Source organism: Drosophila kikkawai, chromosome 2L (genome assembly GCF_030179895.1).
Source record: "Drosophila kikkawai strain 14028-0561.14 chromosome 2L, DkikHiC1v2, whole genome shotgun sequence".
NCBI classification, from domain to species: Eukaryota; Metazoa; Arthropoda; class Insecta; order Diptera; family Drosophilidae; genus Drosophila; species Drosophila kikkawai.
The window spans coordinates 6923479-6942117 of record NC_091728.1 but is presented as its reverse complement, the minus strand read 5'-3'; the positions used below and the strand labels follow the sequence as shown (position 1 = coordinate 6942117).

General features: G+C 41.7%; 2 protein-coding genes across 9 annotated transcripts; both read left to right on the top strand.

Moving 5' to 3' along the window:
- The first annotated feature begins 860 nt into the window (after window positions 1-860).
- Window positions 861-1360, top strand: Vm32E (Vitelline membrane 32E). Its single transcript, XM_017177215.2, has one exon. The coding sequence runs from the start codon at window positions 893-895 to the stop codon at window positions 1244-1246; it is 354 nt and encodes a 117-aa protein (XP_017032704.1). The 5' UTR covers window positions 861-892; the 3' UTR covers window positions 1247-1360.
- A 702-nt stretch (window positions 1361-2062) lies between these two features.
- Ca-beta (Calcium channel protein beta subunit) lies at window positions 2063-18411 on the top strand. Of its 8 annotated transcripts, XM_017177360.3 has the most exons (11): window positions 2063-2361; window positions 6182-6460; window positions 7181-7297; window positions 7363-7584; window positions 7654-7768; window positions 9690-10186; window positions 10250-10417; window positions 10485-10599; window positions 11030-11302; window positions 13379-13873; window positions 14036-18411. In XM_017177360.3, exons 1-11 carry the CDS (start codon window positions 2290-2292, stop codon window positions 14485-14487), a joined length of 2805 nt encoding a protein of 934 aa, XP_017032849.2. In that variant the 5' UTR covers window positions 2063-2289; the 3' UTR covers window positions 14488-18411. The 8 variants fall into 8 exon arrangements, 5 of the variants coding, with proteins under 5 accessions (XP_017032849.2, XP_070143695.1, XP_017032850.1 ...); XM_070287594.1 differs by lacking the exons at window positions 6182-6460; window positions 11030-11302 and having other exon boundaries at window positions 7654-7747; XR_011445465.1 differs by lacking the exons at window positions 6182-6460; window positions 11030-11302; window positions 14036-18411 and adding an exon at window positions 12325-12540 and having other exon boundaries at window positions 2066-2361; window positions 13379-13463.
- Window positions 18412-18639: the final 228 nt, after the last annotated feature.

Below are 18639 nucleotides of genomic sequence, written 5' to 3'. Positions count from 1 at the left end.
GCTTTATTTGCATCAGATCAATATAAAAAGTCGGCTTCAAAATTTATGCACTCCAAATTCAAATTTACGATTTATGGTTTCGGCTCAATTAGTGTTTTGAGATCAAGTTATGACCTATAGAAGTCATAAATTGAAATGCAAATTGTCTCAAAAAATGGGTAAATATTGTTTAGTGCAGCTTAGGTCCTGTTGAAATACATTTTGTTGGTTCATTTCAATTATTATTGTTAAATTTAAGCTTAACAAATAAAACGATATTGAAAACGATCGAATCTCGTAAAGAAAATACTAAAACTCTCCAACTAAATAGAATCATTTATCGTATGGTTTGAGTCTCAACTTCACTTGTAAAATATATGTAAAGTGTACTGGAATGTAAAAAACAATAAGAAGCATATTGTTCAGTTTTCTTGTGAATTTAAATAGCTTTAAACATAAATAGATATTGCTCTTAAATTGAAATGAAGTATAACTTGAGTTAGAAATGCTTAATTATCAAGAAAAGATAAAGCTAAAAGACAACGACTCGAATAACTCGTAAAATGTACTAATAAAACCTATAACATTCTAAACAGATAAAACTTTCTTAAATAAATTCATTTAACGCAACAAGAGCAATATTAATGGGTCACAAAGCAGCTGACGACCTTTTTCTTGCACTTTAAACATTATTATTTAATTGTTTTGGGATTCACCATTAAAATCAGAACAGACCGCATGGAGACAAAGCTCAATTTCACCCAATTTCGCTGGTCATATGCCGGCTTTGCAGTTTTTTCCGAGCTGCCATAAAAAATGCAAAGTTTTAGTTTGTCGAGCCCCCACCAAAAACCCTATAAAAGTGGCTCGTTTTGTGGGCAAAGTAACAGTATTGTAAAATCCAGCATTAAACATGAAGTTCTTCGCTCTGATCGTCGTTTCACTTGTGGCCTTTGCCGGCGCCTCCTGCCCGAATTCCGGCTACTCGGCACCTTCCAGCTACTCGGCTCCTTCCGGCTACCCTGCTCCTCCGTGCCCAAAGAACTACCTGTTCAGCTGCCAGCCAAATCTGGTGCCCGTGCCCTGTGCCAAAGAGGCGGCGCCAGCGGCTTATGGATCTGCTGGAGCCTACAGCGAGCAGATGCCACTTTACACTGGATACCCAAACCAGCAGCAGTACCAGCAGTATCAGCAGAGAGTAGGATCAGCGGCTTTGCTTGAGGAACTGCGTGGATTTAGCCAGGGAATTCAGGGTCAACAGTACTAGAAGGGAGGATCACTAAATAAATGAAGACGAACTGCAGTTTCATCTATGATGAAGCGACGGGAATAACTCTTAAGCATTTGAAAATCGATTATTAAAAAGCAAATATAAAAAAAACACGGTGACTATTCTTTCTAAGTATTTGCATAGCTGCAAAAATCTTTTAAAAATGTGCTGGGAGGACTCTGACTTTCAAAGGTTATTTTGAAGATTAAATGACCCGTTTTTCTTACTATTTCTATTTCCTTTACATTTCAGAAAACTACTGGATTAATATTTTTATTTTTCAATAAAAAATAAACTTATTATCATTTTAAAATAAATGTATATTCATCTATACATACATGCATATTCTTAAGTTCATTCCCAAACGAAAAACCACATGCTATTAGCCAGAATGTCACTGCTGCTCTGTTTGCGCTGCTGCTGCTGCTGTGTTTGTATTATTACTGCAGCCGTCGTCATTAAACGGATTATTGAAAACCATTTTCCGAGCATTTTCCCTCTTGAATTTCCCATTTCTCAAACGATTCTCTCCGATCTGCCTTCTCTCGTAGAAGATTTTTGTCAATGGATGCGGCGCGCGGGTGCCAAAAAAATATTATTGTCAGTCGAAATTGCTGTCTCTTGTGTGCTCGGTCGTTTTCGTCGTCCGCTCTGATCTGCTATCTGCTCTATATAGCTTACACGCATATAGATCGGCCTTATAGATCCGATATTCCAGCAGTTTTGATATATAGAGCTGCGGCTGGACACGATTCCGGTGGTTAGTGTCCCGCGAAATCGCTGCCATGTGTCCGTCGGTCTGCGAGGCGGCCAAGCTGTGACCCAATTCGATGTGTGCTGGCTGGCCATTTTAACGATTAGTGGCCATTACGCCTGAGTGTTTGTTTATTTTGCTGTGCGACCGCAGAAACGATTCCAAAAATGATTGCGTAATTTACTCGGTGGCGACAATTCGCGCGAAACGTATTAACCCAAAAGGAAGTTAAGTTTTTCCATTACTATTCCCGCTCCCTCCCGAGTGATTCCATTGAGTGGCCGCCATGAAGAAGCTGCATCTGGGGGCCAAGCACAAGGGCAAGTCCTACAAGCCCTTTAGGAACAAGAACCGACGGGTGAGTTGTTGTCGAAGTGGCGGAGATCAACTACCCAGCTTTACTGGGATGAAGTTGGCTGTCCTTACCCCCCTGGGGTTCGGATTCTTTACCTGATTTAGTGTCGCGGCCCTGCCCCCGGGCCCGGGCGGAATTTGTATATTTTTATCCACTCGATCGCTCGCTGACTGCTCGCCCAGCTTGTCAGGCTGCTTGCCACCATTTAAATACACAAACACACACACACACAGACAGGCCCACGGAGAGCCTACAGTGCGTATCAGTAATATATGGCAACGAGGCGGATGAGTGATTGGGTTAAAAAAGAGGCTTGTGCATTACTCATACGACAGGGTGGCCCACAGGGAACCAGCTTATTTTCGATTTTAAAAGCCTTTTTTAAGCTAGCTGGAATATTTGAATGTAAAAAAATTAAATATAAAAGTTATAAGCAACTTGATAAAAAAAAACATCAAAAATATTGCATATTGCTCTAACTGTGCCTTATAGTTTCGCCACGCACTGTTTTCCTCTGCCATTTTCCTGTGTTTTTGTCATTTTCTCTTGGCTTTCACAGACAATTGAGGGGGTAAACGGGGGCTTTGGCTATCGCACCTCTTACTCATCTTCGAGATCTGCACGGTCGGCATGGTCGTAAACCCATTCAATGTTGATACTTTTGCGGTGCTCGTAAACAACTTGGCGGATTCTCGGGTTTCCCCCTTGCATGCATGCGCATATGATTTGTTTTTATTTCTGAGGACTCTCAGAACACCACAAAAATATGCATTTCTTTGTGGTGAGAGAGGACATGTATACTAATTCGTAGAATTTAAACTTGGGGCAACTAACTCCAAGTGTCTATTAAATTAATTAGCTGCTGTAAGTGTTTTGTAAAAATGTTACTAAATTCTGTATAAAATTATTTGTAAATTTTTAAAATATTTTTAGAGAGATTATCATGTTCATATTTGGATTTTTTAATTGTTTATTTTCGGTATAGGTTCAGATATTTCATTGATATATTGAAAAAATGTAATTGAAATAGTTTCTCTAAGCCACTAGATTTGTATCCTTATTATTCAGTGGTCTAAATGACTTCACAGGGAGGTAAATAGAACTGGGGATAAGCAAATATGCATTGCGGATCCATCGGAAAGTGCTGACAGTGCAGGAGGAAAAGCGGAAAAAATGGAAAAGCAGGCAACAATCGGGGCTGACCATGAAAATATTTGTCAAGGGGTCGAGCAGTGGGTAATTGCACTGGAAAATAGCAGAAGAGCGTTGACCTAACCACAAAAAAAAAAGGAAAGGAGGAAAAAGAAAAGCAAAAACTAGCGAACAAAGGGGGGTGTGGGTGGTGCATGGTGAGTGGGCTGTTCAGGGATTTCGATGGCAACCAAAGTTCATTACTAGTTGTTGGGGCGAAGTTTGATGGCTCTTTGGGCAATCGGCAATCGGCGAAAGGTAAACAAAGAATCGACCCGCACAATGGGCACCCCTTCGCTGTGCGCCCTTTGTTTTTTTCTTTTTCTCTTGTTGTTTTTGGCACTGCCTTTTTGGAAATGTGTAAACGCAAATCGCGACCATCATCGCCCCGCGACCTTCCTTGCAAGTGGGAGGCCACCCTAAAAACGGGTGGAGAACGGAGAGTGGAGACCAAGAGATGGCGCCTGCGCGGAATGGTATTGGAGAATTGGTAACAGAGCATGCGTCCTTGCTCTCGCTCTCTTCTTCGCCCAGCGAGCTGTCAAACTGCAGTCGCTCGCCTGGAAATAATGGAGGCGCTCTCTCACGCTCTCACCTCCTGTCATTCTGAGTGAGGAAATGGAAGGCGTAATGTTTACGTTATGGGACACACAGAGTAAAGGCAGCGAAAATACTAAATAAATCACTTCTTTGGAGATTTTAATTTACAATTAATTAAAGTTGCTTTTATATGTAAAACTTTATTTTTATCTGTTTCACTTTTGTTCTACCTCCTAAAGTAATATTTAATTGAATGCTGGAATCAAATTTTTAGAGATTCAAATATAAGTATTTTATAAAAAATTTAGAAACCGGAAAAGGTTAAATAAGTTCCGAACTATAATGTAATAATATAGAATATGGTAGTAACCCCCGAACTAGGCATTGTTTGTGTTGTATGCAAAAGTGCATTTTTAGCTAAATTCCTTAACTTTGTCACTTAACAAAAACAAGAAAATCAGTTAATATTGGTACTTGTGAAAACCCTGGCAATGCTGACATGGCAATAACCAGGTATTTACCTGTGTAATCGCTTTAGCTTTACGTATGCTTAATATGTGCGAGCAATTTGTGGCCAACAGCTGTAACCCTTTCTTTCCTCTAACAGCTTTTGGCGCTCGCGGCCAATTGGCGGGGCTGCCAACAGGTGGACCTCTCCTCCCCTCCCATACCCTTCCCTCCCTTAGCCACCTTTAACCCGGAAAAGTGCTGGAGCTATCGATTTTCCAGTCTCACCGTTGACCAGTTACCTCTTTTGAATGACGTGGGGGAGGGAGTATAAAGCAGACCCTTTTGGCCTCAGAAACAACTCCACCTGCACAGTGGGCAAAAGCGGGCCAGATGCTCTTGAAAAGCGAAATTTGTTTACATTCACTACGCTGTGTGTGCGTGTGGTAGTGCTGCATGTGTGTGTGTGAGTGTGAGGGAATGTTGGTGTATCTGAAAAACTGAGTGAAGCATTTACGCACTGGAAGCAGGCGAGAAAACTCTACACGGATTTCCCGGAGCGGAGCAGACTTTTCGTTCGTCGCCTTCCACATACAGAAACGATTCAGTTAGCGTGCGGAGTAGAACCGTGTGAGTGTCGGACAGTCGAATCGAATCGAAATCCAGGGATGTGAATTGAATAAAGTCCAAGTGCAGTTAGCAAACGGGAGATAAAGCCAGCGAAAGGATTCGAAATCTGAAGGATTCGGTTTGATATCAACGCACACAACGGTCACATTTTCGCGAAATCCCTCTCAGCCCCACCGCCCCCACTGCCGTGTGTTTTCCAGTACACTTCTTTCCGTGTGTGTGCATATACTAGAAAAAATACAAAAAAAAAGTGATGTGAGCAGAGAAGCGCGACCCCACTGACATAAATTCCTATTTTTAACTTCAATCAATTTGGGTTCGGGATCAGCAATCAGTTACAGGCCATATGCAAATCATTTTAGACAAAAATGGCTGCGGATATCCCTTCCAGTTAACAATTTAAAGTTATTTCTTGTGCCTGTGGCTTCCAATCAGTTTTGACAATTGCCTCGCTCTTTCTTCCTCTCTCTCTCCTTCTCGCTCTCGCTGTGCATCTGTCTCTCTCTGTCGCACTCGCTGTTTTTGTGTCAGTGTCAAAATCAAATTGATTGCTGTTGTTAACCACCAAATATTGCCAATGTCAATGCTACAAAAGCTAAAAAACCCACAAAACCTACGAGAAAAATCATCAAAAAACAAGTGCAATAATTTTTGTATAGATAAATCTAATAGATGCTTCATGTCCTGCCAAAAAACATACGTTAAAATAGTAACAAATTCGGAATAACCATAAGTGAAGTTGGGGAAAAAATATCTAGCATACATTTTTGTGTGTGACTGAGAATAGCGTGATTTTATAATCTTTTTACAATATACAAAGTTTGTATTACAAAACCAAGTGAATAAAGGTTTCATGAAACAACTCAGAAGCCACGAAAAAAAAAAATGTTTCAATAGAAAAGAAAGAAAACAAAAGTTACAACTAAAAACGCTTTAAAAACCGACTAGAAAACTAGTCACCCTCCGGAATAGTCTTCGAATATACGTAATCATTGCCAGCTCAACGTCTTGCCAGCCATCGCCTCCATCTCCATCATCGGCAACGCCGTCGCCATCGCCACCATCATCGCACCATCTGGCGGTGCTGGCGCTGCTGCTCCTATCGTCGCACCCTGTCGTCGCAAACGCCGGCAAGATATCCTCGTTCGAAGAAGACTACCGGGCTGACAGGCCCATGGTGCAGCGCGCCTCCTCCTCGGATGCACCCTCCGTTCAGGGTGGCCAACATCGGGAGTCTCGATTTGGCCTCGGTTACCCGTCCTACCAGAGTGGCTACAACAAGCTATTCACACAGGTGCTAAGCGAAAACTATTAAGAGAATATATAATGGATTTATTTAATTAAGTCTTCTTATAAATAATGGAAACTGTACATTTGCGCTTGGCTTCTCTTGATGAAAAACGATTTCCTAACAAGAACTTTCTGTCAGGACTAAAACCCCACTAGTAATAGGGAAAATTATCAACGTTTGCATATACATTAAACTAGCAATTTTCTCGGATGCTCCTTGATACCGACTACCGCTTTATACATAAATCTAATTTTTACGAAACCGTTTGCCCTCAGCGAGAATTACAAGAATTGCGTTAGGGTATTAACGAATTCTATGAACCCAAATCAACACCTTTTAAGCAAACTCAAAGGGTTAGTATTTGGCATTTTAAACTAGGAAATGTTCGCCAAAATCAAGTTAGCGTCTAAGTGCTATGTATACATCAATATTGTCATACTAATTGCTTTGAATATTCAATTTTGGCCTGGTCTTGACTCATGTCATGGCCAAAGAATTTGATAGCAACTGTTGCGCCACACGTACAGCAACAAAGAGCCATTAAAATCCGGGCATAGTGCGCTGCATTATTCGCCCCGTTGGCAGCGGGCCAATTTAATTTGTTTTGATTATGGCTTTCAGATGGCTCTGGCCAAATTAATTTAGTATCTTCCTGCAGCCCTATTTGGCCTGAGTGAATTTTGTATTTTGTATATTGACCTCGTTTCCTGTTGGCTTTTCCAGGGTTCTGCCGACTCGAACTACTCACAACCGTCATCCGATCTGTCGCTAGACGAGGAAAAGGAATCGCTTCGGCGAGAAAAGGAACGTCAGGCCTTAAGCCAGTTGGATAAAGCGAGGGTGAGTAAAATACATATATTAAATATTATATTTTTGGCTCAATACATTTTCCCCGTTAATTACAGAGCAAACCAGTGGCGTTCGCTGTGCGAACCAACGTAGCTTACGATGGCGCCATCGACGACGATTCGCCGGTGCAGGGCGGCGCTGTTTCGTTCGAGATGCGGGAGTTCCTGCACATCAAGGAGAAGTACGACAATAACTGGTGGATCGGCCGGCTGGTCAAGGAGGGCTGTGATGTGGGCTTCATACCCAGCCCCGCTAAGCTAGACAACATTCGCATGCAGGTTGGGCTATCTAATAATGCGATTCTTGAGAAAGCTCCATATAATCTCCTTTCGAATTCCCGTTTTCAGAACCAAACCAGACCCTCAAGACTGTATGGCACAAAGGGCTCGTCGAGCGGGAATCTTGGTGCGGGCGGACAAGCAGGTGCGGAGCCATCTCGAGGTAGCACACCCCCCACACCTGGTATGACACACATTTCATTCTCCTGATTTCTTTTGGGCGAGGTTTTATTTCGTATCGTTAACTATTTGTGAATCGAATTAATTTCCAATCTGTATATTTTTCGCTGTCTTCTATGTAATGTGTTTACTTTTGTAAAAAGAATCGGTCACAGTATGTGCATACTGGTCCGAAGTTAATATGGACATCTCCATATGTGTCCAACCGGCGGATGCCGAGCTCCTTCTCGATCGATGTTTATTGTAATTTGGAGAGACGATGTTATTATGTTTTCATTTGAAGCGAACCAAATCAGAGAACCAAAAGTGGGCCAAGCTAAATTCCCGTAATTTCGTACTTTTGTGTTTGATCTAATTATAAATCATGCGACATCCATATTAAAGAGTGCAAGTGCAATTCCCAAGCTTATCGAGTTCACCAACGGCCCACATATGTATGTGTTTATTGGCCTAGAGCTAGTCCTAGTTCCCAGCATGTAAAAAGCCGAATCCCTCTGCAGATCGGCCTAGACTGCCTATAGAACTTACCCCAAAAATCACTTTTCTGTAAACCGTAAACACACAAAAGAAAACACACCTACTCAGCTTTAACAACACAGCCCTGCAAATTGTATCCTTTCTTTTTTAATTTGAATGGGATGCGACCTACTGAACTCACAAAACGATTTCGTGGGCCTCATCCTATCGTGCTGGCCAGCTCCAGCTGCTGTCCAAATCTAAGCTCCTCGTTCATGGTCTGCTTGCGAATTAACATTAGCCAACAGTGAACACTATTAAATGCACTCAAACTCTCTGTTTTATCTAACACTAAACGGTTGACAACACTAACCAATGAACAACCACAACGCGACCCAAGATCCCTACAGTACAACACCGCGCAAGAAAAAAACAGGTTTGTCTCTCGCCTCTCACCAGAAACTCAGAAATCCATCTCAATCGCTAAATCTATCGCTAGCTCTGTACTCAGTACAGTATATATTCGAGATCTCTTGAGTTCTAAATTGGGTTGGAAAATCCAGCTATCCATTTCAATCAATCTGAATTATATATTTCAAATCTTTTTACAAATATTTTTGAAAATAAGATTAAGGCGGGCTTATACATCTATATTCTTAACGAGTTAATATTTAGTATTCAGCTAGTTATTTATGAAATTATATATTAGGCTATACTCTTTCTTCATTAAAGACAATCCTACTTTTATTGCGTGTTCTACCCACAAATATTGCTAAATTTTTACCAACCCAATTAGCAAACAATTAGTACTTTTGACTCGAAAAATATATGTATATATTTCTGAAATAATTCAAATTATATTTCTACGATTTTCATAAATGGAAAAACTGAAACCGCAACGTAACTAAAATGTAAGGACAAACTTTCACTTCAAAAACTCATCAACTCTCTCTGTGAAGTCCTTGTACCTTGGCTCTGAAACACGTTGTTATTTGTGTCGTATTTAATCCTAGTTAAACCTACTAAAAATCCCGTATCTAATTAATCAGTTAGCCCTAGAGTTATGTAAAGCCTAGAGAACACGCCATATTCGCCTAGCGTTAAGTTATATCTTTTAGGAAGAAACCTCACCCTCGAGTTGACATTTTGAACAGCATTAAATGGTGCGTAGACCGGCCGCAAGCCGAGTTTAAATTTCAAATTCTGAAACTGCAACAAACCTGGCACAGAAAACCAAAAACAAAAATACACACAAAGGTCACAAAGGATCACTGAACGATCTGGTAATTCGATACACTGCATATATATTTTAACCCACAAACACACGTGTCCTACGTATTTACGATTATATATATTAATTGGCCTAGCAATTCGCTCTGATCGATCGCACTGGCTCACACCGTACCAATCATAAGCTCGCTCATCCGTTGCCATTATCTCGTCCTGTTTGCCATGATACTAACGCTCAGGTGACGAATCAGATTCCATGGGACCAGGACGTCATGGCAAGACCCCGCTGGCGACGGCCAACAAGGAGAAGCGTAAGCCATTCTTCAAGAAACAGGAAACGGCCAGTCCCTACGACGTGGTGCCATCGATGCGTCCGGTTGTGCTGGTGGGGCCCAGCCTCAAGGGCTACGAGGTCACCGACATGATGCAGAAGGCCCTCTTTGACTTCCTCAAGCACCGGTTCGAGGGTCGCATCATCATCACCCGGGTGATGGCCGACATCTCGCTGGCCAAGCGCTCCATTATGAACAATCCCTCGAAGCGGGCCATCATGGAGCGATCCTCCAGCCGGAGCGACTGTCTCGGCAAGGTGCAGGAGGAGATCGAGCGCATCTTCGAGCTGGCCCGCTCCCTCCAGCTGGTCGTGCTCGATTGTGATACAATCAATCATCCGTCACAACTAGCGAAAACTTCATTAGCGCCAACAGTAGTGTACTTAAAGATTAGTAGTAGTAAGGTGGGTATATCTATTCGGTTATCCTCTTAGCTTTCTGATTAATGCTTTGTGTTGCTCTTGCAGGTTTTACAGCGTTTGATCAAATCACGCGGCAAGTCGCAGGCGAAAAACCTCTCCGTGCAAATGGTAGCCGCCGAGAAGCTGGCCCAATGTCCGCCGGATATGTTTGATGTGATCCTGGACGAGAACCAGCTGGAAGACGCCTGCGAGCACATTGCCGAGTACTTGGAGGTGAGACAATTACAAGATTCTTTCAATTCTTCACAAGATCTAAATAAAAACATTTCCAAAAATGCAGACCTACTGGAAGGCCACACATCCGGACATACGAGCAGTGCCGCCCATCGCCCGCCCATTGCCGCAGGAAGCCTCGCCCTCGGCAGATCCCGCGCGTCTGGGTCCGACACCACCAGGTAAAGCCACACCCGCCGGTCCAACCGGGCTCATTCACGGTCGCATTGCCATACTCATTCGCGCGAATCCACCCAGTCCCAGCCCATGCCCACCCAAGAGAGCTGCGAAATTCAAATCGAAAATCAATTCAATCAGTATCAGAAATCGAAATCAGAGTCACCCATTCTCTCACCCCGAACTATAAAGAAGATCCGTCCCATCACACACATCCCTCAGCATATATATATGCATAATATATATGTCAGATCAGCAGTAAACGTTTTTCATTTGCTTGTCCACATATACTCTCAACACAATTATACAAATACAATTCTAAAATTTGTCTTTCTCAAATTCAAATTCCCATGACTGTACCGATAACCAATCGATTCTCCTTCCGGCTCTCTCTCTCTCCCTATATCTCTCTATATCTTTCTGGCTGCCGAGTAGTAGATGGCGAGGAGTATATCGATGAGCAGGATCCCAGGATGGGCGGGATGTCCGCTCCCGGCGGGGATCGCGAGGGCAGTCGGGAGCGGGAACGGGACAGCAGGGAGCGGGAACGGGAGCGGGATAGGGAGAGGGACTACTGGGACCGGGAGTTCAACAGGGATCGCAGCTCCAAGGATCGCGAAAGGGACCTGGAGTGGGAGCGGGAGAGAGCTCGCGAGTGGGAGAGAGAGCGGGAACGAGATTGGGATAGGGAGTTCGATTGGGACCAAGGTAAATTGTGTTCCTACTGTTTCTTTTCGTTTTGTTTGATTTTCCAATAATATATACTACGTAAACTAAGTATCACATGCCTCTGACTTGAATATTTATTGAAAAGAAAGAGTAAACTGGGTCCCGAAACCAAAATCCATTGTTAAAAGTGTAGCTAGTCATTATTTTCAGATAATATCACTCATACATTGTTGTACATAGACCTCAAGTAGGTTCGCTTCCCCAGTGGTAATCATCTTTCCCGCTGTTTATTTTGGTTTCTTTTAATTTTTCACTCTGAAAGAAGACTTGATATTGGGTACCTTTTGTTTAAAGTAGAACCAGAAACCATTTTAGAGCAGTATAGATAATACACAAACTCAGTGAAATAAATCGATCCACATCTCTCCACCAGCCACCGATTGTATGTAGCTACAGCTCATTTCATAAACTTACTATACTCCGACCCCGCTTTCTAGACACCTCTCTGTATCTGTATATATCCAAGCGAGAACTCCGGTATCCTGAACTTTTCGTTTATTTCTATTATTCTTTTGTGGCCACACACACTTTACAGCATTCACAGCACGCGACATACCCGGTCCCTTTACAACAATGCTATAAGTCAAATCGAATTCGAACAATCAGATCCAACCTCTAAGATCCAAGACCAACATAACTGCGACTTCAACAGTACAAAGCCAAAGACAATCGAATCCGAAACCGTATCAAAACCAAATCAAATGGAACAAACCACCGACCGACATCTCCGACCAGATTTCCACAAGTACAAGTACGCCAAGAACTCCGAGTTCAGGTGTGGTTCAGAGAGATAGAGCCCATAGATTGCCCACTAACTGTAGCTGACTAAGATTACCTCTTTGCCGTTTGAGTTATACTAATCGATTAACACCGATATAAGCACGCAAAACCGCTACCTCGAGCATCTATCGAACCATTCAATCGAACCAATCGAACACCCATCGAAACAAAACCTATCGTGCGTCTTACCGACTGTGATCTCTGTCTGTACTTGTTTTTAGTTACACCGGGCGTAGTGCGGCTCTAAACTGCCGCGATCTTCGATTCTCACATTCTTCCGGGTATTTTCCTAGATCAGCCCAACAACTCAACCACCACCCGACTCGGCTCAGTTATAATATGTTTATGTATTCCGTTGTTATCGATCCCTATGTTTTCACCAAGTTTTCAAGTTGCAAACCAAATCATCCAATCGTTCGTTGTTTAGATCTGGTTTAGTGAGTACCACCACCCCGTGAAGTGTTTGTGTTTTTATCGAGTTTGACCTATGACCCCCTCCCTGGTTTTCCTTATAATATCGACCTCTCCCCCTGAAAGCATCCTTGAACCCAGAAAACCATTCCATGCCTTATTTTGAAGCTAGGGATGATAAGTTTGTTCGCTTGTTGTTTTTATATTCTTCTGTTATATTAAGTAAATTGCCTAACAAAAACGTTTAAGTTTATTATTAATACTTCAGCATTGTTACATCCTAATAAGCACTGTAGTTCAAATAAATATAGAAATTGTATTGCTTCTACATTTTAAAGAAATCCATTCATTATGAGAATTAGGTAGGTGATTTATGCAGGATTTTTGAAAAATATATATAGAAGATAAAATGTTTAAAATAAATTTGATTAAAAATAAAAGTAACTAATAACTCAATTTATTATTAATTCGTTAAATACGTCATTAAATCTTTATTTAATAATTAAAGGCAAAGACCACGTTAATAATAATTGTTAAGAAGTTTTTTTTTATAAAGATTAAAAAGTTGAATATTTCCAAAACCCATAGTTATTATTTGTTTTAATATGTAAATACCAAATATTAAAATACATAAAACCACAGAGTTGGAGTATCCCTTAGAGACAGGTGGTAGAAAACACACAACCCTCTTAGTGGACCCAACTCCAAATATGGAGCCCCTGTTGACCCCGCCAAAAACTATCGCCTATTGACCCCCTTTTGAATGCTTTAGTTCTGGTTCTGTTTTTCGTTTTACGTTGAACCCTTGAATGCCATTCTATGAATATGTTTCACTAACCTTGTGCCGTGTTGACCGTCTTGCAGGAGGATCCTCTTACCATCACAGCCGCCGACAAACGACTTCCGGCCGCCACCAGGAGCGCGGTGGTGGCGTTGGCGCCGGCGGCGGAGTTGGAGTTGGAGGAGGAGGCGTTGGTTACGAGCGGGACCGGGAACGAGACCGCGAGCGCGAACGTGAACGGGAACGGGAGCGGTACGAGCGACGGGAGCGGGACCTCATGCACTATGACCTCAACAGCGACGAGCTTTTGGACGAGCGCAACTTCGAGTATCCGGCGATGCGAAGCGGTCCCAGCGGTGCCTCCCACCACGGCCACCTGTCCCGGGGCGGCCGCCTCCTGGATGATCCGGACTTTGAGCGCGAGGAGGCGCAAATGCGGATGAGCAGCTCCCGCTATGGACCCTCCACCAGGATAGATGATCCCAGGGATTTGCCGCGCGGCGCCACCGTTGTCGATCGCGATGAATACAGTCCGCACAGAGGTGGTGGGAGTAGTAGGAGAATGCTGAATGCCATGTAGGAATCGTGGATATAGGGGTGGGATCAGATCGATGCGAGAGTGCCAGGTTTGATGGAAGCACGCGACAATAGTTTTGATCTTGACATCACCACACACCAGCCTCAGTCCCAATCTCAGTCTCAGTCTCAGTCTCTGCTGCAATCACAGTCACGGTCCAAGCCCAGGCCCCTGTCCCTGCCCCGGCAATCGTCTTTGCCCATTAGCAGAGCACCCATTTCCTACCTGCCCCGCCAGTACTCCCTGGGCAGTCACTGGCTCTCCTCCTCCTCGCAGAGTTCCCTGGAGCAGAGTTCCCGTTCTCGCCGCGAGCTTTATCCGCTGCTGCATCAGCCGCAGTCGCATCCCCAGCCCCGGTCCCATTACACCCATTCGTACACACCAGCCAGCTCCCAGCAGCATCCGCCGTCCCATTCCCATTCCCAATCACAATCACAGTCACGATATCGCTATTCCGTGCAAGACACGTCCTTTGCCCACCCACCAAGATCGCTGAGGGACGAGTTCCTCAGCCCCACCATGAGCAAGGTCGAGGCTGTCACGCATGCCATTCGCAACAACATCATCGTGGAGGAGGACGAGGAGGATATCCTGAGCACGGATCGGTTCTATTAAAGAGATTTCAGTCGCCATCCCGCATCGGTTAGCCAGATCACCACTTCAGAGAATCAATGATTACGTAGGGGGGGAGTTCGGTTACAGCCCCTTTTGGGTATCGTTTTGAGGGGGCAGCAGTGCCAAAAAAAAAAAATACACATTTGTAAATGTTCCATTCGATGATCTATTTATTAGCCACAACACAACACACACACACACACAGTAGCTGGTTAAAGTTAAAGAGCGGCAGTTAAAGCAAACTTTAAAGTAAAAAAAAAAGTGAGAAGTGCAGCCCAATGCCAAGTGGGGCCTTATGTGTCTTAAATGCTATAGCTAAGTGTAATCAGATTTTATTTGAGTAATGTGAATTTAAATTAAACGATCTAAGCCTAAGAGTTAAGCTAGTGACAGGTCCCGTTGAAAAGAAATTAAAGTTTAAATAAGCAGCAGCCACCCAACAACATTTGTTGGTCCCCAAAATGGGTCTCGTATTTGTTATGCAATCGATTGACTAAGTACATACATAAGTGTCAGCTTTAATAATTTAGTGAACGTGTCTTAATCTAAGTCAGGCCACACCATACACACCACACACAACACACAACACACACTCAGTTGACTGTGAAACCGGCTGAAATCTCTTTAATCTCAAATCGATGTCTAATTCTCGCATCCAAACTGTTTCTTCCTCTGCGCAGAATCAGCCCACCTTCTAGGTATTCTTCTAGTTGAAACGAAGGCACTTACGAGTACAGTGCGTTTCAAAGGCAAGCGTAAATCCCAAAAAATATAATACTATTTAATATTCCAGTTAAAGATTTAGCCCCTTAATAGTTGTATTCCAAAGTAGGTCCAATAGTTTTTCATTTAAGAGCAATCATAACTCACTTAACCATTGCCATCTTAGTATCTATACTTGGTGACTGACAAAGAATTGAATCTTCCAAATTAAAATGGTTTCTCTAACACATTTCTCCTTACGTAGATACACTTATTTATATAACTTAAAAAGAGTTGATAACGGGAAGACCAACAGTTCTCTAGGCAAACAATAAATCCAACTGATTCCGATAGTAAGTTACTAAACAAATAAATAATCCTTGTCTAATAATAAAGGTATTTCTAATTGTATTGATTAAAGTCTTACTAGAGTTTCTTCGAATTATTAATTTAATAACCACAACGTCTTGAGCGAAACGCACTGTCCTGCCACAACGCAATGCATACATGTAGAAAATCTCACACTTTCCCTTCTTTCCTCTGCCAAAACAGCAATACCATCGACCTAGATACCTTGTCACACCATATCATGCCACACACCTGCCAAAAAGCGCACAGTTCGCGATCGTGACTATATAGTTGGGTTGCTCGCGAACTGCCTTTAGCCTCGGGTCGGATGCAATAACGATGACCCAGGCGGAGGCACAGCGATTTAAACTACCAGTGCCTTAAAAAAGAAAAAACCATCAAATCGAGTAACAACACACAGAAGCACACCACCCCAGCCTCATCTTCCACCCAGAGAGATCATTCACCCGATATATACTATATATATAATTGCTTGCGTCAAAATTATTGTTCCGGTAGCGTGAGAGTAGCCGTAATGTCGCGACAAAAATAAAAACGCTGATCTGGCCCATTCCGAACGAGAGCACTCCTTTTACAATTCCAACCACCACGCTAAATTTCGTCGATCATTCGTTGTCGAACTGAGCTAGCGCCCAACAATGATGAACCGCACTGCATTCAAATCGATCGCCACCTCGAGTAAGAAGAATTGATGACGGCAAAGGATAAGAGGCTGCCAGAGATAGCACTTGCGAATTGATAACTCCAGTGGAACCCTGTATTCACAGAGAATATTATACATTTTTCCAGTCAAATGGTGTCTCCGGTACCTTCCTAATCTATGCCTATATGTAGCCACTAGCTAGTTGATCCATAAGCACTCCCGCAGAAGCTATCCTGCTGTTCCAAGACTGCAGCTGATGACCCGCCCCGAACTCTGGGCGGGGTCAGCGACAGCGATCGGTAGAACGGTGCACTCCTATGTAGAAGACAGGCCAGGCCATGGCCCTGATGTAAGAGCAAAGATCTAGTACTTTTTTTATATAAGAGATACAAGGTGATAAAAGTAATTTTTGAAAAGCAAATTTGAACAGCGCACGTCAAGTAAAGATACAGATACAGATACAGAAACAGATACCTAGAGCAAATTGTTGGCAGCATTCAGGAGGGGATGACTTTGGAAGATGGAAAAAGGACTCCAGGGGGAATGAGGGGTATTTTGCAAAATTACTTTCAAATTAAATATAGGTGCATCTCCGGGGACAAGAGAATTTGAGGGGGGGATTGGTCAGGGGCACTGGTTGGAGCCGCTTTTGAAGAGCAAACAGAATATGAAACAAAATGGAAATTAACCGAAAGCAACATACGATACGCAAGCACTTACTGTAAAAAGTGGAAAAACAAAAATGATCTATGTATTAGCTAAACCTAAATGAAATATTACTTTTTAATACTAGCGTAAAGTTGAAAACAAAACCTAGATACGATCCTTCGCAGCTAAGCAGGGGCAAACGGAATACTTAAGTTTAAACTTTAAACGGTCAGTTGATGCGCGATGTGTAAGTAAGAATAACATAATATTGCACATAATTCACAGAACTGGTAATTCAATATACTATAATAATGGTAAATATATATATTTAAAAGGATACATACATTTATAAAACGGTGCATATACATTTATACGTGCATATGTGCGCTCTTACTATAATTAACAAAATTTAAACCGATATACAGATACCACACAGCCGGCATTTTGTAATAAAGGAAACATGAAATGTAATGAACAAATAATAGATTATCCAAGATATTGTTAGTTACCTTCTTCTGCAAAATGAAAATGAAAACTTTGTCGAGAAAATTGTCATCAGATCTGATAGGAATATATTGAAGATACGTCTGTAAGATGCCTTAAGTTTCCCAACTCGAATTCAAAAGCTGCACTCGGTAAATTCAAGATATTCCATTACATAACCTTCTATCAGATGGATGGACGAAAGGTCCAAAGGCTCACTGCCTAAATACATTTTTGCGAAACAAAAAACAAAACCCCAGGTTTGCTTCTAATAAATAGAATTTTTTAAATAAATAAATCTTATTTCCAATTAAACAAAACAAAGAAAGAAAAAAACAAAAGCTTAAACCAAATAATTGAAATTTGTTGACACTTTCAAGAACTCAAAAAACAAAAAACACACACACAACACGCATGTAAACAAAAATTTTATAGCGAGAATAATACTGAAATCTTTGAAGAGGATATGCCTATATATATTTAAATTTAGCGGTAATAACTTCTCTACTTTTCAAGCCACTTTAATAAAAAGCAAACCTTATTTTTATAGCCTAAATCCAATATTAAGACGGAGGAGAAAGTGGATAGTAAGATTTGACAAAAGCACGCCTGAGAATTCCCTATAATGCAAGAATATATTATGATTAACTGAGAGAACCCCACTCCGAATACACCCGAACAACATACAAACAGAACACACGAGATAATTGTGGAAATATCAATCCAAATCCAAATTTATATAAATATTTTATACATGCAAAACATATACATATTGTAAAAAAAAAGGAAGAGAAAACTAAAAACCAATCAGCAATTTCCAAGAATTGTATGTAAATAGTTTAATATACTTCAATTTGTTATAGATATATTTTTTTTGTTTTGTTTTTACAAATATGTAAATTTTCTTTAACCTGACGGAACGGAAGATTTCCCGCAGTCTTCTGAGCTTGCCCACGTTTTGTTGGTTTTTGTTTTTCATTTTCCGCATTCAATTGTTGTTCACAATATGTTTTTGGAAAATACGTAGTTAAATGGAAGCTAAATTGCAAATAAAAGCAAATACAATAAAAATATTGAAAATATAAGGCAATTGTTTTATTATTGCGGGATGGGATTACAAGGTAATTATTGCTGATGTTGCACTAGAAATTCCCAAGTACGAATTTGGTGATACGTTAGTACTATTGATATCGATAATTAACAGTATCTTTGACTATAAAACTGTACATTTTAACTTTATTTACCAAATTTCAGATCTCGAACTCAAATAGTCCTCAAATTAACATAGCTTTTAATATACAATTGAA